At 39.7% G+C, this 23,491-nt stretch overlaps 3 protein-coding genes across 3 annotated transcripts; all 3 read right to left on the bottom strand.

Moving 5' to 3' along the window:
- Nucleotides 1–4,156: 4,156 nt before the first annotated feature.
- LOC124283646 lies at nucleotides 4,157–4,834 on the bottom strand. Its single transcript, XM_046719641.1, has one exon. The coding sequence runs from the start codon at nucleotides 4,832–4,834 to the stop codon at nucleotides 4,157–4,159; it is 678 nt and encodes a 225-aa protein (XP_046575597.1).
- Nucleotides 4,835–5,775: 941 nt separating this feature from the next.
- LOC124283684 lies at nucleotides 5,776–7,196 on the bottom strand. Its single transcript, XM_046719694.1, has 2 exons — nucleotides 6,648–7,196; nucleotides 5,776–5,915 (listed from the first exon to the last, which is right to left on the bottom strand). The coding sequence occupies exons 1-2, from the start codon at nucleotides 6,979–6,981 to the stop codon at nucleotides 5,776–5,778; spliced, it is 474 nt and encodes a 157-aa protein (XP_046575650.1). The 5' UTR covers nucleotides 6,982–7,196.
- A 2,336-nt stretch (nucleotides 7,197–9,532) lies between these two features.
- Nucleotides 9,533–13,631, bottom strand: LOC124283636 (monocarboxylate transporter 14-like). The gene is made up of 5 exons (XM_046719633.1): nucleotides 13,433–13,631; nucleotides 12,772–12,915; nucleotides 12,209–12,421; nucleotides 10,134–10,184; nucleotides 9,533–9,597 (listed from the first exon to the last, which is right to left on the bottom strand). Exons 1-5 carry the CDS (start codon nucleotides 13,629–13,631, stop codon nucleotides 9,533–9,535), a joined length of 672 nt encoding a protein of 223 aa, XP_046575589.1.
- Nucleotides 13,632–23,491: the final 9,860 nt, after the last annotated feature.

Below are 23,491 nucleotides of genomic sequence, written 5' to 3'. Positions count from 1 at the left end.
GAAATATGATCATCTATCGTGTTTAACTTCGCTTCAGCCAGATATCTAATTTCGTCATGTTTCAATGCTTTACGTTGCAGTCTGCGAGACACATACTTAAGGGTCAATCCCATCAACCCCACCACTCCGGCTGTTATTTCGATGCCTAGCACCATGGGTGCGGCCACGATGGTGGATAACAACCCGATACCTGCTACGCCTAATCCCATGCTGACTGAAACCAGAGAATCAGTGGAATCTGAAGATGAGATTCGACTACTTAGCAGACTGCGTCAGCGTGTACAGGAGGACGTCACATCCATTCGGCAGCTGTATGATGAAGAGTTGTCCGAGGTTGCTGACCCAGCGTCTGTACGATCGTTCTCGAGTTTAAAGTCATCCCGCTATCGGCACAGAAGCAAAGTTCTACCAAACCTACCCAAGTCTCTAGCTGATGTTCAACTCGAAGGATCATAGACTCAGACAAAAGATGGACAGCAATTATTGTGCATTGATGATGGTGACGACGACAAGATACTGGCTTTTGCTTCAGAGGACATGCTAAACATGCTCCACAGTGCCTCGATTCGATTCGATTGTTTATTCAGTAAAGGCTTGGGCTATATGTCCCTCGTCATCATTTTACACTGTATACATGATAGAATATGGTTATCCAGTGAAATATACATATTTTGTACATTTACAAAGGGAGCTGGACAAAACATTGCGGTACTTGCATGCATAACTTTATGTATTTACATAATTTTGTAATACTATCTTTACATGTGTTACTTAATAATTCAAAAAATTTCAACATACTTGGTTTCTTCCAAAAATAAGGTTTAATCAGCTGTTTTCGATGTACTGTATGTTTTGGGCAAATTAAAACGAAATGGTATTCATCTTCAATTACATTTACATTATTTTCTTTACAGTAGATACAATATCTTTTCTCCCGATCAATATTTTCATAACGCCCAGTTTCAATTTTTAATTTATGACACGAAATTCGTAACATTTTTTAATTCCTAACAGTGTTTGGATGTAAAAGCATCTAAGTATAATTCATATCTAAATTCACTTTTGATATTACTGTATAGCCATAATTTACTACTTGAAGTAATGTCATGATGCCATTTTTGAATAAAACAATCAATTAAGCGTTGCTTAAATTGACAACAAAATGTACTAGCGTCAACACATCCTGGGTCACACCAAACATATCCAAAACCATATATAAATAAAACATTTTTAACATGGAACACCCAGTTTTTGACGCCATTATTACACTGTGACAACAGCAATTCATAGATTACTTTAAGGAGACAATTTGATGTACATTGCAGTTTGAACCAGTATTTTACAACCCTTAAATATCTATTAATATACAAAGGAAAACGACCTAGTTCACCATATACAGCCATATTAGTAACATTGTGATGAACTTTAAGGATATTTTTACAAATTTTAAATGTACACGTTCAATTTCAATTGCGTTTTGCAAACCCCAGACTTCACAACCATAGTGCATAGTAGATGTAACAAAAGAATCAAACAGACCACAACATGTTTTAGCAGAAAGGTGACCATTTCTAATGTTATGGAGCAGAACATTCATAGCTTTTGAACCTTTACAGCTAACAATTTTTGAGTAAATCTGAAATTACCTGTGTATGTAATCATATTACCTAAGTAGTTAAATTCATCTACAATCTCAAGCTGCATAGTATTAAAATACCAATGCTCATCCTGGTTTAATTTTCGTCTTTTGCGGAAAACCATCACTTTTGTCTTCATAATGTTAACTTGTAGGCCCCAGTCACTACAGTATTCATGCAAACTATCCAGAGAATGTTGAAGTCCACTCGGCGATTCAGCAAGCAAGATCATGTCATCAGGAAACAATATAAGGAACAGATTGACATATTCAATCCAAAGACCACTATCGACGTTTTCTTGGAGCTTCATTTCGAGATGTTCCATGAACAAGGAAAATAATATGGGAGACATGACCTCGCCCTGTTTTATACCAACAGTAACATGGAAGTAGTCAGAGATATTACCTTTATATCTAACACAAGCTTTAACCTCGGCATACATAGCCTTTATAATAGTCCACATTTTACCACGTATTCCCAAGTTATGTAATTTAAACAACAGGCCATCTCTGTAGACAGTATCAAACGCCTTTGAAAGGTCAACAAAACAACAATAAAGGCGTGCATTTTCTTGTAGATAGCTGCTGACAAGTCCTTGGAGTACAAATAATGCATCCACGGTAGAATAACCATGTTTGAATCCAAACTGGGCATCTGAAATGACGTTATATTTATCAACCCATACCATAAGTCTGTTATTCAATACAGATGAAAACACTTTTGCAAAGCCACTATTAATTGTGATGCCGCGATAGTTCGATGTTAAATGAGCGTCTCCGTTTTTATGTAGAGGAATGATAACTCCATCGGTCCAGGTCTTTGGATATATACCAGATGAGTAGATTACATTAAACATTTTAGTAATGTCATTAATCATCAGTTCACATGTACATTTGAAATATTCATTTATAACTTGGTCTATTCCAGACGATTTGTTATTTTTAAGATTTCTAATTGCTTGACGCACTTCTTTAGTGGTGATGTCAAACTGCAGTTCATTGGTCATACTTGAGTTCACCGCCTTATCAACATCGTCACGTGATGGGGTGTTAAAAGAACCAGCAATATTTTAAAAATAATTCATGAAGTCATTACAAGAAATGTCCGTTTCACTCATACTTCTATGTGATTTAAAGTAGTTCCAGAATTCCCTGAGCCGCTTGTGCTTCAGTGATTCTCGCCTTTTCGTCTGCATATACGCTTTTATGTTTTCTTCTTCTCACATAGATCGATCCTGTTCGCATCTATCATATTTCTATTAAATATTTTTAATGCATCCCAATATTGCAGTTTATGCACTTCACACTCCTTATCAAACCATTTAGATGTAATATTCCTTTCCCCTAAATATTCCGTCTTATTCACAGTTTTGGTAAACGTCTTCTCAGTGTATGGTCTGGCTGTTTGCACTAAAATATCGGTAACTCTTCCCACAGTTTCACTAATACTATCACCTGTACAGTTCTCAATTAAATCACTAATTTCATCCATCCTGTCCCGTAGACTCTCTCTGTAAGACTCTGTATACTTGTCTTCCCATTTATAATATACATGGGACTGTCTCTCAACACTCGGTGTAAAGAAACTCTGTTTGCAGCAGGCTATTGCTATAGAGAGCGGTGCATGGTCGCTGAATTCATTAAACTCCAGTGGAGTAAAACTTGTTAGAAGATCAAAACTGTCCTCATCTAGAAGTATATAATCAATTGTTGACATGCCATTATGGTTATGGAATGTACATCTGCCTGTTGAATCTTGTTTGAAACGTCCATTTCCTATCCTCAGACCTGTGCTTTTACACAAATCAATTAGCTGACTTCCAAACGTGTTTGTAGATATATCCATGGTGGCTCTAGCTAGCGGTACGTCAGGTACATAATCAGCATCGTCTATAAATTTGTTGTAGGAATCATGAATTACGCTGTCAACTCTTGTCCTCACACGAGCATTGCAGTCTCCCATTATGATGACATCATACTGCTGTTTAAAGTGGTTGTAACCATCTCTGACCAGTTCAAACAAGTTAGCATTGTGTACACCATACATAACAGAACCTTCAGGCCAAATATACACAGCACAAACAACCAAATCCCTACTTAAACCAAATTGCTTCTTATCCAATTTTAACCAGATTAGTGTATTAAGATCTTTTCTAATAATGGACATGCCTACGGATAAGCAGGTCTTAACATACACAATCATTCCTCCACTATTCCGTTTAGAATTCTTCTTTACATATGCACGATGAAACGGTACTGCTTTAAATTGTTCAGTTCAATTTTACTTCTTGTATTAGTCCATGTCTCACTCAAGACCACAATATCATAGTTATCTATTAGTTTACAGAAACTATCCGAGTCTTTCTTAGTTTGTGTCAGTCCATTGCAGTTCCATACCAAGATTCTAAGTCCACCCTCTTCGTGTCCCTACACAGGGGGCTTGTACAGCTGTCCATCGATGTACAGTCGATTGTACACCAGGTTACATCGTCTTCCCTCAGCCCTCTTAGACTTCATAACTTATAAAAGTTGTCGTCTCTGTTCGTTGATTTCGGGCGGGTATTGTTCATTTATATACATCCGTGGTCTTTTCAGCTTGTTTGCGCATATCTTAACAAGATCCCTGTCTCTATGGTTTTTAAAGTTAACCACTATAGTACGCGGCTGTCTATTTCTGAAGTTGTAAACCCTGTGAACCCTGCCAAAAGTCATGCTCTGAACTATTCCTTCCGCTATCTGCAGCTTTTCCTTGAAGAGATTTCTGACAACTTCTTGCGTATCTTCCTCCTCGTCCTCTTCTCCATCTGTACCATCCTCTTTCTTCTTCTTCCGCCTCTCCTCTCCCACACCCACAATGAGCAGGTTATCCCTCATAGAGCGAGATTGTAGATCTAGAACAATATCACGCTGTCTTGCCAGTTCATCTTCCAGTCGGCTTATCTTATCCGATGCGATTCCAACATTAAAACTGTTGTTGTCAATATTGTCTTGAAGCGTACGTAATTGATCACTGGTAGATTTAAAGTTTTCATGCATTTGGAGTCCGAGTGAATTTAACTTGGAATCATTAGATCCTACCATTGTTTCCAGGTTCTTTATTTTTATATCCATGGCATCAAGGCGCTCCAGCTTTTGATTTATTCCTGAAAGTTGCATTTCTACCCTCATCATAAATGTACTCAGCTGACCCATATCCATGCTGGGGGTAGTTGTTTGTATGTGGGTCAAAGCGTGCAAGTTGTGCGGCGGTTGTGAGGCAGCTGTGTACCCAGGCGAAATAGTCCCGGGTGGTGTGTGTGAATGTGTGTGTGTGTGTGTGTGTGGTGTGTGTTCATTTTTATCAAAGTTCATATGTTTGAATGGTTTGGGGGTACATGGGGATGTTGATTATCAATACATATTTTCATACAATACAGCTCTGGTTTGACTTAAATGCTCACTTGTTTTGTTGTTATTCTCCAGTTTTGTTTGTGTGTTTACGGAGCTGTCACTGTTTACATTCGACACTCTATCCCCGGAGTTCTCACTTTGATGGCTTCCTACAACGTTTTTCCGTCGTCCCTTCTTAGTCATGGATACTCAGATCCTTCATGCATCTCACAGTTTATCCATTGTCTCACTGTAACATACACGCACCATCACATTTTCGCAGGGGTAGAACAGGTCAGATGGTGTCCTCCCATTACGCAGGCAGCCAGTTCGCAGACACCTTAAAACAACAACATTTACGGTTCAATGAACAGATGAGCAACTACCTGTTACCTACACATTATAATGGAATAGTCCAAATAAAAACACAAGAAAAAAATCTAATATTTATTTGATAACAAGAATATAATGTTTTTCAAATAACAATGCATAATAGTAGCACAGTAGTTTCAAGTAGATATACCTTTGACATAGCAATATTTTATCTGTATTTATAGATCTAATTAAAGCTTAGTTATAGCAAGTCCAGTAAAGTTCATGTCTTGTTAGCCAAGTTTTATGAGGTTGGCCACCGCATCTAGGAACTGAAAAGGAGATTTCTCGCCGCGACTCAGTGTGTCTTTGAGCCTCAGGATCCTGTTGTCGATCTCTCTGTAGACTTGCGACTTGAAGGAGCAGCCCCAAAGTCGAGTTGTCTCACCTTGGCTCTGTCAGCCATCTTGATCCTCCGAATTACTTCCACAAAGCGAAATATGTTGGGGTGGCGGTGTGGAAGAGATCTGTTCATCCGACTGTGGAAACCTTCCAAGTTGTTGTTGGTCCTTGGTCCTACAGTGTTGTGATGGTTCCAAAGTGACAGTGGGAATCGGGCGTCATAGTCCACCCATGTGACGACCCTGTAATCCTTGAAGTCCTCAATGCGGTCAGAGGCTGGGGAGGAGTCCATGGCATCAATCCAGGTGTCTTGAACCTGATCTTGTGGCAATAAGGCAAGGGCAGTTGATCTCCTGATGAACTCTTTTACTGCTGGATCCTCCTTGTATGCAACTGTGAGACCTAGATCTTGTGTCTTCCTCCACAGGGCTTGGGAGAAGTGGAAGAAGCGTCCCTTGGTCTCTGCATTTGGAAATTCCATCCCGATGGCTCGGATGGTGGCAAGCTCAAAATCTGTCTGTATTTTTGCTGGGGCCAGGGGACGATTCAGTTCCTCCAACACCTTCTCCTTGAGGAGGCGGAACAGTCTAACGTAGGTGGTGGTTTGACGATCAGGCAGAAGGGCAAAAACAAAGGGGTATGACACAGAGTTGCAACGGGCATGTATTATGTAAACCTGATCCCAAAGCTCAGGGCAGGCAGTGAAATTTCCATCCATCTAGATGGTATCGGGTGTCTGCAGCACCTGGAGCTGTTCAGTGGTAGAGAACACTAGGATCTTGTCTTGTTCTCCATCAGAAAGAAGAAGGAAACGACGTCCATCACTTGTCTCTGTCCAACTGTCTTCCAAATCCACCTCTTCGGAGGGTGGTAGGTAACGCTGGCATGGTCTTGCGGCGGTGTCTGTACAGAGAACTGCTGACGCTGGTGAAAGATGGAAGAACGTGTAGGTTGTCTTCCTCCTCTACTGACAGCTGCTCTGTGTACAAGGTCTGCATCTGTGTTGTCTCCTCTCTAGCTCGCTTGCACAGTTCACTGACAAACTTTTGCTTGGGGTCGTCATCTGGTGCATGGTTGTGCTCTGTCTGTGTTCGAAGGAAGTCTCCGACAGTTGAACACCTCCCCGTGCAGGTCTTGACGACGCATCTCCAGTGGGTGCAGATCTGTCTGACCTTATTTCTGGTGTAACCATAACTATCCAGAACAATTTGAGGGGCCCCTCTCTGTGACATCAGATACTCCACTCTCCGCACTCCAGCCATATTGATATCGAACAGATATGCTTTTCACCATTTTATATATTTGTTGAGTCAATTTAAAATTAGTCTATTGATAAAATTAATTAATTAATCCTTGTTTTTAAAAACAGATGTAAAACTCTCTTAAGATCTTTCCTCATACAAAGATCAATTGATACTAAAAACAAAGTGAGGAGAGAAGACAGATTATCATTAATCGGCGACCAAGTTCTGTGTAAACAGTGACAAACCTCTATTCGATAGTAATTGATAGTAAAACCAACTTCGAGAAGAGAAAACAGATTATCATTTAATCACAACAAAGTTTTATTTACACTCAACCAAACCAAGCTTCTCAATAACGAACCTCAGCCTCCTCCACTCACTAGACTGTGGACTGTTCCATTATACCGGTAGGTGTTACCCTAATTAACCTTCTTGCTCAGTGTCTGCCAACTGGGTGTCTGTCAAATGGGTGTCTGTCAAATGGGAGATAACCGGTCAGATCGGTGTATTCACTTCCTGATCACTGGACCGTATCATGTTGTTTTAACCTGTAGGCAGTTTAGAACTGTAGGCAGTATGGGAATACACCTGGTATTCTTCATACTAAAATACTTCGTATGCACATTGATAGAATTAGATGTAATGGTTTAGAGGTTACTGAAGATTATATTTTTTCAACTTCCTTAAAAAAAATAGGAAACAATATACGAAATTTCAAGGACATACAAAGCATTCAAACACAATAGAATAGTTTAAATTTATATTTTAGGTATTATTATATTGTCATGTTTCATATCATGAAACATAATGTATAAACACAAATAATTATACATCCAATACATCCGACATAATTTAACTTACTAATTTGAAGCCTACTGAATTTTAACTAGTTACTTTCCATAATCTAAAGTTGATAATGTTACCTAATCGAATGTCGCGCCTTTGCATCGAATATATATACGTCAGTAAAATCTATATGAAAATAAATACTATCTCTACTCAATGGTTGGAGTTCAATCGCTTTGTTCTACGTATCGAAAAACACTAAAATGAGGACCAATACAACTCGCCAAAGTGTCTATCTACTCCTATTGGTCTTACGTGTATATTTCATACATCGTTACCAGTGTGTATGTTTACAATACACAAACTGTTACATTATAGCTTGAGTTGATAAAGCAGAAACCCAGCATATTGACTGGTCAACGATATAGCCAATAATCAATCTCTATCCAAGATGTTGAGTGACAAAATGTGCTCTTCAGAAATTTCACGCACGCCAGATCACCTGTCCTTTCCTCTGTGACAGGTATCTAATCATACGATTGGTCACAGATAACATATGACCAGCCACTATATTGAGCAGTTGAGATACCGAACGTTCTAATCGGGAAATTTGATGACGCCCTATCACGTGACTCTTTGTTTTATTTCTATGCAAGGAATACGTAGTATACATTATTTATATGTATGTTTGTATGGTCACGTATGTTTTCTGCATTAAATCTAGATGAAACAAAGTGCCAAGCTATGAATGTGCTCTATGTTAGTCACAGACTAGCGTAATAGTACTTTCATTAAAATAATTCGTATACACTAGAAATGTATCGGCAAAAACGCTATTTTCGTCGAAGATGATAAAGTATGTAAATAAATTCTTCTTTACGGTATGTCATTGTCATAGATGTTTTGTCAAATTAAACCTCACACAATGATATGAGAGGGAGAATTTGTTTCTGTGTGTCCCATCTCTTACATATACAGAATACATGCAAATGGTGATAAAATATAAATGTACAAGCCACCAAAGGTCGTGTTGTTGCCCGTGCACCACGCTACCAAACTGTGACACCTATCCTCCAAACTCTTCACTGGCTTCCTGTATCAAGCAGAATTCAATACAAACTTCTTCTTTTTACACACAGCTGCATCTATGAAAACATGTTTTCTCAATATCTTAAAAGCCTCATTCATCTCCATGTTCCAAGCCGATTGCTCCGCTCATCAAACTCCCTACTGCTTACACAGCCTCACGTCAAAACAGCCATGGGATCAAGAGCGTTCTCTGCTGCAGCCCCCTATCTCTGGAACATTCTACCACTCACCCTAAAAGAAATAGAATCTGCTGATGCTTTACAAGAGAAGCTTGCAATAAAATTACATAAAACTTTTCAATACACGATATGTATTCACACCTGCTTTCTTCCAACATATATCTTTACGACACAATTAAACAATCAGGACTTGTTTGTACGACTAGACAGTTTCCTGTCATCCCCGAAACCTGCCAGGGCAATCAGGTGTGATTAGCACTAATTAGTCTCGGCACAGCGAGTGGGCAATCAGCAAGGGGTTCCAGGTGTTGAGCAGTGAGGTGGCTCTCGGGCTTAATGAGTTAATGGGTACAAAAAGGACTGGTCAGCTCGGAGTCAGTATAATGTGTCTGAGTGGAGTATTCATGCACGACGTTAAACCCAATTTCACCTGACCTATGTTAACATGCAGCATGACTAGAGGTTCTCAGATAGCAACACATGTCCTCCTTACATGGCCAGCAAAGGTGTTTCTCCTATTCCTTCTCTCTCACCATACTGATTGCTGCTGCCGACACTGAACTCATGACCAAGCATATACCTGGAACAGAAATGTAATCATTTCTTATGGAAATGTATTCTTAGTACATACATATAACAAACATTTTGGGAACATTTACCTTTGTATTGAAAGAAGTACTTTTTTTATTTAATATGTAAAATAACACGTTTAATTTCCTAACGTGTTGAAATCCAATATTGCAGTTCCTAAGATGAAAACCCTGAATATGTGCATACCAGACATGAAGATCAAAGTCACTGTTACGCGGTCAGGAAACCAACCCAGTGAATGTGGGTTTACGTTGCTCTTCGCTATATCCCAGAAATATCACGGCAGGGGCCACCAGAAATGGGCTTCACACATTGTACCCATGTGGAGAATCGAACCCAGTCCTTCGGCGTGACGAGCGGACACTTTAACCACTAGACTGCCCCACCGCACCAAACTTGGAGGAAGTGACAGGATTGATTGATAATGGCACAATCCGATGTTATCCGGACATAATTATTTTTATTTTGAAAACATCCTCTGTGTCATATGCGAAATTTCACAAAGTCATCAGAAAAACACTTTACCTGCAAAGACATATGTGAAGTCATACACTCCGCTTGACATGTATATCCAGCCTGCAATTGAAACACGGCTATCAGAATTATATTACACAAACATTACCTCTACTCATGGCAAAAATGTTCATAATCAAGATACACAATGTAAATTTACCCTTTTCAGGATATAAAATCAACGTACATGGGTCAGTTATTTAGGTTAGACATAAGGCTCGGATCGTTTAACTACTGCCGGGTATAAGCGCCCGTTCTATAGTGGCACATCAAGATTCAACTGAAGTGATGTTCAAACATCCACAAGTGCAGTGAAGGATTTGTCTAGATCCTTTGCTGAAACAAATTCCTTTGGAAGAAAATAATGGTTAAACATATAAAGGGATCACTGAAAATGTATCATGCTATCCTATTTCACTCACTCACTCACTCACCATGTCCATCCTAATTAAACAAAACGTACTTGTGACATCTTCAAAGAACAGAAGTGAATGTCGAGTTATGAGCTTGAGTAGTGAACATATGTTTATTTATTTGTGTTTTCTACTTAATCAACCACTTGATGGTTTGTTTACAAGGCGCCGTCGTGTGACAGGAATGTATCTACAAGCATGGAGCCACATGCATGAAATATTTACTTATTTATGCAATTGGTGAATGGTTTGTGCTATTGGCCGATGAGGTCAAACTTACCCTATTCGCGAACACATGGTGTTATCATTAATTTTCATGTGTCCATTCATACAACTTTCACAACTATTTTGCCATGTAAGCCCCATAGAATATGTTTCGGCTTATCAATGAAAACTGGCTACTCATTAGCAGGGACGTTTCATATAACATTATAAGTTGTTCACTGGTCACGAGGGGGACATTGGGTTGATGTACCTTCGATGTTTGTTTATGTTCCCTGAGCCCGAACCATGGACCCCGAAGGACCAATGAGCAACGTATTTATCTTACCGAACACCTCAATGGTAATTTTGAACTGTTTTGAACACGGGTATCGGATAATAGTATGGAGTACAAGACGACAAGAAAAATGATTTAGAGTTATCTCCCTTCCATCGATTTGCATTCGCAAAACATCGGTAATTTCCGTACATCATAAGTGATTCAATGTTATTCGAGATAAAGAATTACTACTATGAAGTACCAAATGAGTTCGGCATTCCCAGCGGGGTACATAGAAAATGTTACTCGCTTGTAATCGGCATACATTGAAAATATTAGAAGAGCGCTCAGCCAATCAAAAACGACATTTATGTGTGAGGCAAGATAATTGGTTTAGTGATCACTTACTTGCTGTTGGTGGTCCAAGTATATTCCCGATCCCGCAAAAAAAGAATATAAATCCATAGGCTATAGACATCTTCTCTTTGGCTACCAAGTCAGTGATCGCTGGGCCCATCAGTGCATTTAAGCCTTGGCTGTAGGTTCCATACAGAAGCCCAAATACCAACTGTGTGCTGTAGTTGTGGGAATAAAGAGGAAAAACAGAAGTACCATTCCGGACAGGCCAGCAAGTCCGACGTGGAGCACCGTGTATGGAATTGTCGGATCTGAAGCTATCATCCCTGTAGCCACTCTTGAAAATACACTACCGACTCCCATTGCAGTGAACAGAGTTGCAGCTTCATACGCTGAGCTTCCCTTTTGTTGAGCATAGTTTGGGAGATGGAACACAGCTGCAGACTCACCCAATATCCAGAGCATCATGCTAATATTGTACACCAAAAAGCCTTTGAGGTGTACAATTTTGCTGTAGAAATGACAACACATTCTTGACACTTTTCTGACATCGGAAGATGAATAGATCGGTCCAGTCTCTTCAGAAATTAGTACGTGGCTCTGGTCACGGTTTGGAGCATGTTGTTGAAATGAACTATCGTCCCTTTGATCCAAATGTGTGTCATCAAATTGTATTTTTTGCCCATGCATGTCTCCAGACCTGATGATGGATTCCTTTGTTCTTAGCTTGTCTTTCCTTTCCTCGTGAAGAAAAGAACAGTGTTCATCCGAGTCTTGGTTAGTGGTTATACTAACACATTGTGACTGTTGGTGGTGTAGAGGCCTTAAAGCCACACCAGCAACACACATGTGGAATTCAATAGCACCAAGAATCAGGAGCGCCCCGCTGAGATTGTACTGATTGAGAAGGTATCTGACAAGAGGGCCAGATACCAACAGACCCATCCCTCCACCCGCAACACAGACACCGAAAGCTGCAGCCCTTCGTTTGTCAAAGTAGTTTCCAGCAACAACTGCTACAACATTACAGGCGAGACAAATCCCAAATCCTGAAAGAACGAAATAAATATTCACATTAAACTGAAGAAGAAACTTCAGGGTTGAAATTATCAAACGTCAAATGTTGCATCCTACACCCTACTTAAGATTTTAGAGTCGTGTTGGAACTGAGTAATATGTAGCGATATGTGATTGAAGCATTCCCATAGTCTTTCAAGGTATTTATATTGTATTCATTTCTTCTCATTTTCAGTAATTGCCTTGTCAGGTTTTACTTTCATATTTTTATTGACATGAATTAATACATGATCCATATGTGCAAATATCCATATATGGGCTGCCCCAACTTATGTTTACCAATAGAACGACAGCTATTTCTTTGGAAATGTATGGTTAATACCTGATATAAACCCGTAGGTGACCACTAATGCTGGTATCGATTTGCAGAAGGATGCAGCTGTCATTCCAAATAATGTGAGCACGCCACCGGCCATTGCTGTTATTCGTGATCCCGTTTTAGCCTGAATTAAGCCAGCCACTGGACCTGTGAAGATATGTTTCATACAAGATGTTTTTTCAAATGCTTCATACTCCCCAAAAAGTTTAATAACTTAAATGCAAATGAACACACATTTTCCGGAATAGTCAAGCTATTCTTTTTCTCTTTATTTCAATAAAGCTGTATTTATTGGTGTGTTGAAGCCATCTGTCATTTCGTAAGTTAACAATAAAAGAATATATCATGTTGAGTACAAATCAGATAAATACTACTGTAACATATATTCGAAATTCGGGAAAAAATCAGCATCAAATCTCGGGGATGGGGTGGGCGGTTTATTTTGGATACTGATAACTCATCCGAATCCGTGCTCAACCTTCACCTTTGCACAAGGGAAGTGCAGGACACCAGTCACCATGCAAATACACGCGCGCACACACATATGCATAGGCACACACCTACCTAATAAAGAACACGTTCCGAAAGTTTACAGCGCCTATCCAGAAAGACCAGTCACCATGCACATACGCGCGCGCGCAGATATGCATACGCACACACCTACCTAATAACGAACACGTTCCAAAGTTGACAGCGCCTATCCAGGAAGCTTGAGTCAGATCATTTTCAATTTCTTCCAACACGGCGATATTTGTGACACCAGGAGAGTACGCCAATATTCCCGCCATGAACTGTAAGGTGAAGGCAGCCAAAAGGATCACCCAAGCGTAACCCCCGTCTATATTCCGTCTAGACACATCCATTGTTCCTGAATTACATGTAATACTTACAAACAGAGCCGCATGGCAACAACAAAAGCTGATGACAATGTCAAAAATATCTGCCACGTATCATTGAATATATGATCATATAAAACGATTAATTAATAGTGAGTGTTTTAACTGAAATACATATAAGCAGACCCATTGTACTTAGTGTATTACAATATGACGCCGAAGTCAGATCCCCCCATCTGGTGTATGATACCAGGAGTAGACAATATCAGCAAAATACGAATACAGTGATGTAGTGTAAATACAGATTTGTTTTTTATATGTCGTGACATTTGGGTTGCAATTTGTGTCGGCCAAGGTTGGGTTAATTCTTAAAGTTGCATCGTGAATATGTATAGCCATACGGTGACGTTAATGTTATGTTAACATGATAAGAAATGCACTTTCTACCTGTGCTGCAGGTGTCTCAGTCAATGCACTAACCGCTCTTGCCTCACCCGCCCAGGTCGCTAAATACGTATTTTTAGGTCATGACCTTATTTTCGAACAATGTCCTTCTTTAGAGGCCGCTGGTATGCACGGAAAACTCGCACAGCAAATCGGAGGTCATTATTGGAGCAGAAATATGTAGGCCACTCACAAAGCATATACACTTCAGTGGATTTTACACGTTGTCCGTGAAACATTAATCCTAATTTATGGTGGCGGCATTTACATGAAAGTTGCGTATTTTAACTGTATTGTAAAGGTTACTTACCCAGTGCATATGATTTTATGTACAATGAAAGAATGTTCAGACTAAACTGGCTCGCGACAGGCAAGCACTTGCAACCTGTGCAGCGTGAAGGCGGTCATGATTCGTCTTATCCCTACCCTCAGTCATAGACTGACTGACTGACTGACTGAGTTTGTTTTTACGCCGCTTTAAGCAATATTCCACCAATATCACGGCGGGGGACACCAGAAATGGGCTTCACTCATTGTACCCATGTGGCGATTCGAACCCGGGTCTTCGGCGTGACGAGCCAACGCTGTAACCACTAGACTACCCCACCACCCCCTTAGTCATAGAAGTAACTATATATGATTAAAATATACGACTTGACTAACGTGCAGTTCCTAAGATGAGAAAACCCTGCATATTGCAGTGACATGTCATCAAAGGAGTGCGTAACTATGGTTTTACTCCGCTTATCGCTATAGCCCAGAAATATCACGGCGGGGGACAACAGAAACGAGCTTCACACCTTGTACCCATGTTAGGATTCGAACCCGGGTATTCGGTGTGACATGTGAACGCGATATCCATTCGGCTACCCAACCGCTCCTTCCGAAGTTGTGAAATTGAACTAAACATACGACTACACTCCAAACCTTACCGAAAGCTGTAAACAGTTTATCAACAAGCATCAGATATGTAAACATAATAATCCGGATGAGTCACAAGAACGTACATCATGTGAAAGTGGTCTCTCTTATGTTCATGTTATGGATACATCCAATGCGACGGTCGTTATGTTGCATCTTTGTTTTAAGAAGCGTAAATACGGTAAACGGATTTGGTAGGGAATCGCATTGTTGCAAAAGACTTTGAAGGTTTGCGTACAGTGGAATATGCGTGTGAATGGAATTCAAAACCTTCGAAATCATCCGCTGAATCACGAATTTGACAAACTATTTCAATATGATTTGCTGAAAGCTTCGCATAAACACTTGGTAGAGAGAAAAAAGGTTTTATTAGGCAAATACCATATAGTATATCACATTTTAATGATTCATTAATGAAGTATCAGCTGTATTACAGTGGTAAAAGACTCGCGAGTCCCCTTTAAACCAGCAAAAAATAACCCAGACGAGTCTAGAATATGCAATTATATATTCTTATATACAATGAATGACAGTACAGATTTCAAATACAAAACAATTGGGACACAAATCTAAATTCTACCATCACTTCAGTAAATACTGGATTGTGATTGGTTAATTATAGTCATTCAGAGGTATATAAGCACGTTATATACCTCTGATTGTCCAACAAAATATGTATTGTTTTAAAAATCCAAATAATGCGGTTATGGTACAATGGAGTTAAACATACTGTGTTGGAAAATCAGAGGTATATAACGAAATTATAATAGCTCTAAATATAAAATATTAACTCTCCAAAGTTATTTATATTCCCTGTAGAAACAGATGCACTGATAGAAGGTTGTTGACAGCTGTTGAAAGCACAATGTAGACGGCTGGTAGGCCTCTTGAGTGGTGAAGCGTCGGTGTTAGCAGACAGAAATTCAAAGCAGTAGTATCCCATCTTAACAACCGGCCCTTAATTACCTGTTATACAATTCTAGACTTTTCTAGCGAATTACACGCCACAACACAATCATCGAAGCGCCTCTCGGCCCTTCTTTCCCACCGGAAGCAACAACAACAAAGATGAGGTAACTCCTTAGCTTACTCTCTTAACACTGCCCAAGTTCAAGATGTAAGTTCACATCCACACTCAGCGCTTTAAACTTTTGTGACCCATAATAACTAAAAGTTGATTAATGTGACATAATTAACAAAAATACATCCTCATAACAACAGATTAACGCTTTATCAGTGAACTGTTGATCAACGGGTTATACTATGAGCGAAAATAATGACAGTTATTGACTTCATTCGTTAGAGCTAAAAGAGAATTGCGAACATTGTTCCAGGTTATGCACAAGCCCCGATGCTCCACTCTTTTGTTGCCCTGGAGGTTGATTTGAATCGACTGACATTTTCAACTGTTTTTAAAAGTGTTAATTTTGTTTGTGAGGAAATAGTTCTTCATTATTAATTTAGGTTACTCTTGATAAGTTTATTTTAGGGTAACTACGGGAAATTACGGTCAGGTTTTCTACAATGAATGTTCAGAGCCCAGTTTTCGCTGCGCTCACCAATAATTTTGCTACTTCATTACGTAAAAGCGTGCATTTCGGGTTTGGACAGCCATCCCATGCTGCCAGAATTGTTCTCGGGAGAAGGAGTTGCAAATGCTAGGTGTTTGTGAGGCTCACTCTTCAGGTAACTTTTGTTTCATAGTTCACATTACATATCATCTTTACATTGTATGTCTAAATTCACATCTGTAAAGAGGATTATATTCGAAGTTTCCCTGGCATGTTCATGCTTGGGCGAATATATTATTATTCAGGGTAGTGCTATTGTTTTTACGTAATGTAATTACGTATTTTTGGATTTCTTTAATTTAGGTCTAACTTCTCTCTTCTGGTCCATGCAGGAGGCAAGAGTACTGTAAGTCCCCATGGTCCCTAGTTTGGTGATCTACCTTCAGTTGTTGGCGATCTATAGCCAGTTTTTATATTGTATTGTCCAAATAGTGCTATTAGTTTTAATTTCCGACACTAGTTTTAGTTGTAATTGTGATGTTCTAGTTGTGTTACTGTCCTTCGTCGACAGGTTTTTATAATATACCTCTATTCCATTTCAATGCCACATATGTTCTCGTCACGATATGGCTGAAATATTGCCGATGTGACGTTAAATAATAACTCACTCACTCACTTCTCTCTTGTAGAGTATGTGTCAGGTCTAAATTTGTATTTTGCACAGAACATTTTGCACCGTTTTGAATACGAACCAATTTTCATCCCTTCGAGTAAAGTGGACAAGTCCATGAGTTTCAAGCCGCGCTAGCTTTTCAAGTAAATGCACTTTTCTTCATTAAAGGATTATTTTGTGTAATTACTTATTATATTTTGCAATTTGGAATTCTTTGCAGAGTAAAGGGTTATTAGAAGTTGTCAAGTTTCTGTATGTGGGATATATTACTAGCGTTTCACTCACTTTGTCTGTTGAATCAGTAAGCATTAGGGCCCGCAAGAGTTACTTCCCTTGAAAACATAGATATTATTTCAAGGCAAGAGTATTTTTGCCATTGTATATTGACCTATGCCAATCTGTTTCCTGTTCCTATATTGTTATTATTTCTGTATTTCACAGAAATCCAACAATAAAGGTGCTAGAAGAACTCCAAGCCTAGTTGTTCTTACCCAATTCAAACCACATATGATGATTTCAAGCAAATTATCAGAGATTCGACATGACATCAGGATCATTGCATGACCAAGGGATGCAACTTTGGGCAGTCAACTGAGGTTCTGCTACGACATGACCATCAGTGCCCGTTTCGCAATTGTTGAGTTCAGTTTAGGTCCGTTACGTCACGGCTGAAGAGAACCATTAGTGTAAATTACCCTATGAGGAAAAATACCCTGTTATTAGGCAGTTCTTAGTGATCGCCCACTCAGACATTGATAATCCAAGAATATTTAGGAATTAACACCGTATTCGACAAATAGTCCATCAATATGTATACCACATATTCAACATACCTCTTTTGAGTGGGTGAGTGAGTGAGTTCATATTTAACGTCACATCGGCAATATCTCAGCCATATCGTGACGAAAAAATTTATACAATAAAATGTGAAAACATTTTGAAGATTAAAACCTGTCGACGATGGACAGCAAAAATACTAGAAAATCACAGATATGAAACTAGCGAGCAAAGCTAAAACATTCCAATTAAAGAAGACAATACAATATAAAACACGGGCTATAGATCGCCAACAACTGAAGGTAGATTACCATACTAGGAACCATGGGGACTTACATTACTTTTGCTTCCTGCATGGAGCCTAGCTGGATTTACACAATCCCTTCAGTCCCTGGCGATTGTAGGGTAATTTAGCCGAAATTTAAAAGAACAAAAATACTACGTTAAATAAATTGGTACGAGAAAATTTCACTTTGAAAGTTTTGGGGACTTACACCTACCTCTTTTGAAACATAGGTCATACTTATATATAATATACTATAAACATATGCATTACAAGGTTTCAAGGTGCTTGACGTAGGGAGGAAATCATGACCGGGAACAACAGAGGCACAAATGTCAGGTAACACATGTCACTTGTTGCAGATATTTATGCACAGTTAACTTTTGTTCCACAGCGGTCAAACCTTGTAATCAGCTATGATACCTTTGAAGTAGTTTCACCAATGCGAGTTACCATCTCACACAATCTGGTAACATACGGCCTCGTCTGTCCAGAATAACAACAGTTAGGGCTGATATCAGGACCTGGGCATGACAGTAAAACTCCCATACGTTATCTCAGCATTGGAATGGATCCATATGTGACCATGATTCGCATGACAATCACAATGCATAACTCATAGTTCACTCAAGTATTGTGTAGGAATAAGCCGAATACGCACCATGAGATCATGGTTTGGTTTGTTTGCTTCTTGACGCCGCACTCAACAATATTCCAGCTATATTGCAGCGGTCTGTAAATAACTGAGTTTGAACCAGACAATCCAGTGATCAACATCATGAGCATCGATCTATTGGGATACGATGACTGGCTCACTGACTTGGTTGACACATGTCATCGTATCCCAATACGTCAGTGACAATTTGGCTCGGTGGATAAACCCCGTATACCCCTCATCACAATGCTACAACTTATGATAGGATTTAATTTGTCGTTTTTGTGTATCCAGTTCTTGTGTACTCTGTTATATTATATATGTACTGGTGAGGTATTAATAAAAGCAATGTTTTGCTTGTTTGGCAAACCCGATTCTCTGAGAGTAAAAATATGTTTAAACCACATGTTCAAAATTGAAATACAATATGAACATGCACATAATAGCTAAATTGAAAGGCACATCTTGCCAAACAAGGTTTTCAAGAGCATATACACATACATGTCAATGTCTTTTACAGACGAATATGTGCACGTCTTGAGAAGGTCAAAGTTCCTATTCCTGTCTCAGTAAACAGGGTTGTTCAGTCACACATATATACACACCAATACTGCATGACAAATAAGTTATTGCACATAAGAGAATTTTACAAATGGTTGAAATTCAAGATTATTCATGTGCATATCTTGGTATATGTAAGGTTTTGCAATCCATCACCAATGTTAACAACAATATGTTTACACCCTAATTTCACATGACAAAGGAAGTTTATTCACATAACAAAATTCTTGGTCCTGATAAAGTGAGTAACCCCAAACAGAATTCCAATTGGTGAGCTCGACACCTTATAAAACAATCAATTCGAGATTTCCTTAGAATGTGCGATATTTGGCTGCGCGTTATGCGCAGTCAGTCTTTTTCATCAAAATATCCTCACGAGCACCTGTACATCTCACACCTAGTGTCACTTAATGGCCCAGTGTGATCAATGGATTGTATATATGGAAAGCAAGATGCACTTGAAAGCCGCGGCTGTTTAACACCAATACACAAGACCAACGGATGGGACACAACGACTTTTTAGGCGCATATTATCGCAGGCGCTTTGCGGAAATTACGTAACCGAACGCGGAAAACACAAAACGTCATCGTTCCGCTCCGTGGCACCGTCTTTGCGAGCTACACTGAACTACTCAACTGATGTGAAACTCTGAATGATGAAACTGGAAATGAGGAAGAAACCAGCTTAATCAACATGTGGATGAGAACACAATAACGTGAAAATCTCTCATTTCTTAATAAGTGTACTATCCCGTCGCCGAAATGCCTTAGTTGTGCGGCGCGAGACGTTAAATAAAGCAAATAACAACAAATCCAAGCTGCGCGAACCTATTTAGTGAATCGTTTGAACTCATCGCGTTATTTTTTAACTTTATAAGCTGAATTTGCATTTTTTATCATTTGTTACTGTAAGTCCATACCTAAGGGTGTCAGAATCTGCAAAGTTGTGTTTTACGTTGCATTTGACCTTTACCAATTCTGGATAACACAGTTCACATCTAACACTTCCCGACCAGCTAACCCCTTACAAAAATAACAGACTAAATCAAAGATACACCGTCTATCCACGTCCGGCTAAAGCAAAATTTCAAGTTGTCCACCGTCCACGTCCTGCGAATGAACCATAAGTTTACAGTAAGTCTCTGTCTACCAGGACCTGGCTATGCTGCACATTGTTATGCAACAAATGATTATTTCTGTCATTGAGCAGGTTATGGCCTGGCAAAGCGAAATCTGGACTAAACCTCCTCAATTTAGGTGTCGCTTACGCGGGAACGGTCACGCTACAGTAAACACTGAATAATTTAGCGTTCCCGGGACTCTCAATACACAAGAAAAACAAACAAATGTGAGTCGTCGTCTGATACGGTAGTCATTGTAGGCATTTGATAAATAAATAACACTAAATGATTGAGCCACAACCCAACCCAACTTCAATACTTTGGTTGAATTCATTACGGATGTGGCACTTAGATCAACAACAACAAACACACACCCCGACCCCCCACCCCAACCCCCGTCTAAATCTACAACCTTGGAAGGAAGTATCCTTACAATCTTCAGACCATCAGACTAGCAACAAAAATCAGAATATATACCAAAACACTCAAACAGTTTACGAAGGCAGTAACTATCACCGTCTCACACTCCAACCTTCAAAGAGCTAAAAACCAGGCTATCACCCCCGACGACGATAATATGGTTCATCAAATACACACACATCATCACATTAATATTTTGCTTTCATTCATGTTTTTATTTATATATTTCATCATGTCGGTAGGTGTATTACAGTGGAACTGCAACGGGCTAAACGCTCGTCAAAACATCACCTGATATAATTCTTCTACAAGAAACCAGAATATCAACAAGAAAATCTATACACCGGTATTTTCCACTTTTAATATATTCAGAAGAGATAAAACCACAAACATCAAAGGACCCCCAAAGGGCGGACTCATCACTTTAATTAAACAAGTCATCGACTACCAACAAATCGATATCAACTTAAAAGAAATAGAAAACATAACCATAAAAATAAATATGGCAAATAATCTGCACACAACAAGTTTCAACCAACTTTCCTGAAGATGCAGACAAACTGATCCATCAAATAACAGACATATTAATTACTGCTGCTGATCAAAGCATCCTAATAAATATGTTTATAAACATGGGTTGGTTTTAAAGACAATAACAATAACCATTTACTACACTACATCTATATGAAATTCCAAATCTGTATTACTCTTTAACTATTTCATATTTTTTACTTTTTTAATTCGGCCTCCCATTCAAATTTCCTTTAATACTCAGTTGTTTTTTGTTCCCCCTCATTTCTTAATAAGGGTACTACCCCGTCGCCGAAATACCTTAGCTGTGCGTGCGACGTTAATTAAAGCAAATAACTACCACTACTTTGAGCCACAGACTGTTCACACCGCCTCCGTGGTGTAGTAGTTAGAGCGTCCGCCCGGAGCGGGTTCGATCCCCGACCGCGTCATACCAAAAAGACGTTAAAATATGGTATTTGTTGGACCCTGCCTGGCGCTCGGCATTAATTGGTACAACAAGGACTGGTCGGCTCGGAGTCAATATAATGTGTCTGAGTGGGGTATTCATGCTTCACTGCGGCATGGTATCTCAGTGGGCTAGCACTATATAACCAGCTTAAGTCTGGGCTAGTACAAGCAGCCGCACATACACATACACATGCATGCACGTCGTCATATGAGCGAAATATTCTCAAGCACGACGTAAAAACCCAATTTCACCTCACCTCACAGACTGTTCACCGATAAGTCACATTGATGGATCATGTGGAGGTGGATCACTGAAGGTGGACCAGGTCAGCGACGTGATAGGTGTAGTCCAGGACAGCAGACAGTAGACGAACTGGAACATATCGCCTTGATACTCAGCATGCAGTGTGTAGATCTGCTCGAACAACCGGGGAGCTGGGGAGAAGGTGCCGTCGCCATACACTGTATCTGCTGCACACATGCGCTCATTGCTCTTGTTTGTCGCGAAGATGACGATGTTGTCGTCGATGCGATGGAGGTTCTCCTGCTTTGGTCAAGGTCCACTGTCCCTCAAGTTGAATCTCACGTCGGTTGGCAGGGAGTCTAGGAATGGTCTTGTCTCGCTCTCTGTAGAGAATGGTCCTGAGTGATGTTTTTAATCCGGTGGCGCTTAACTTATGGCTTTGAGTGTATAAATACATTGCAAATCCGATGCGTACTCGTGATACATATTGCACACATTTTTCACAGAAATTGATCGACAAATTTTAACCAAAATGCAACAGGTGGGATGCTGAATCAGCAAACTGCCTTACAGACAGTGTTCCTTGTCCGAGCTGGTGACGGATGTCATCTAGTCGTCGCTCCAAGTCCTTGTATTTCATCTTCTTGGACGGACGCTTCTGGCCAGCAGCGTACTGGACCAGTGTACTTCACCTTGTGCGACGAGTTCACCTTATCAAAATCTAGAGTAGATTATCCGCAACCCTAATTACGCCTAATCAGAGCCTAACCTTCAAACAAAGAAAACCGCAGCTGGGCGTCCTGAGACTAGTGGAAAATCGAAAGGTCGGTGTCCTGAGACGGCGTAGTCTCCAAATGCCTACAGTGGCAAATGCCTACAGTGTAGAATAAACAAAGTAATGCACCAGTGATCTCAAGCAGCAGTATCTTCTCCCCATTACATAAATTGTACATTCCAACAGACAAGGTGGACAAATGCCTACACAATGAAAAATGCTGGTTTTTTTTATATATTTGTGAAATGGAACACTAATTGAATTCATATCTTTACATCTGACAGGCTCAAATATCTTTACATCATCTTATGCATATTTTGAACTGCAAAACGTCTGAGAATTTGTTTTACTCCATCTTCACTAGTCGACCAACAGCACTGAGAAAGTCCAAGGGAGCCTTCACACCAGCTCGTAGCTGATCCTTTAGTCTATCAAGCCTGCTGTCAATCTCCTTGTACACACGACGTCGTGGCGGTGGTTTAGCTCCATGGATGAACTGAACAAGCTTGTTCCGTTCGGTC

Source organism: Haliotis rubra, unplaced genomic scaffold (genome assembly GCF_003918875.1).
Source record: "Haliotis rubra isolate DU_JTF1 unplaced genomic scaffold, ASM391887v1 Scf1094, whole genome shotgun sequence".
NCBI lineage: Eukaryota > Metazoa > Mollusca > Gastropoda > Lepetellida > Haliotidae > Haliotis > Haliotis rubra.
This window is presented reverse-complemented; position numbering and strand designations above follow the sequence as displayed.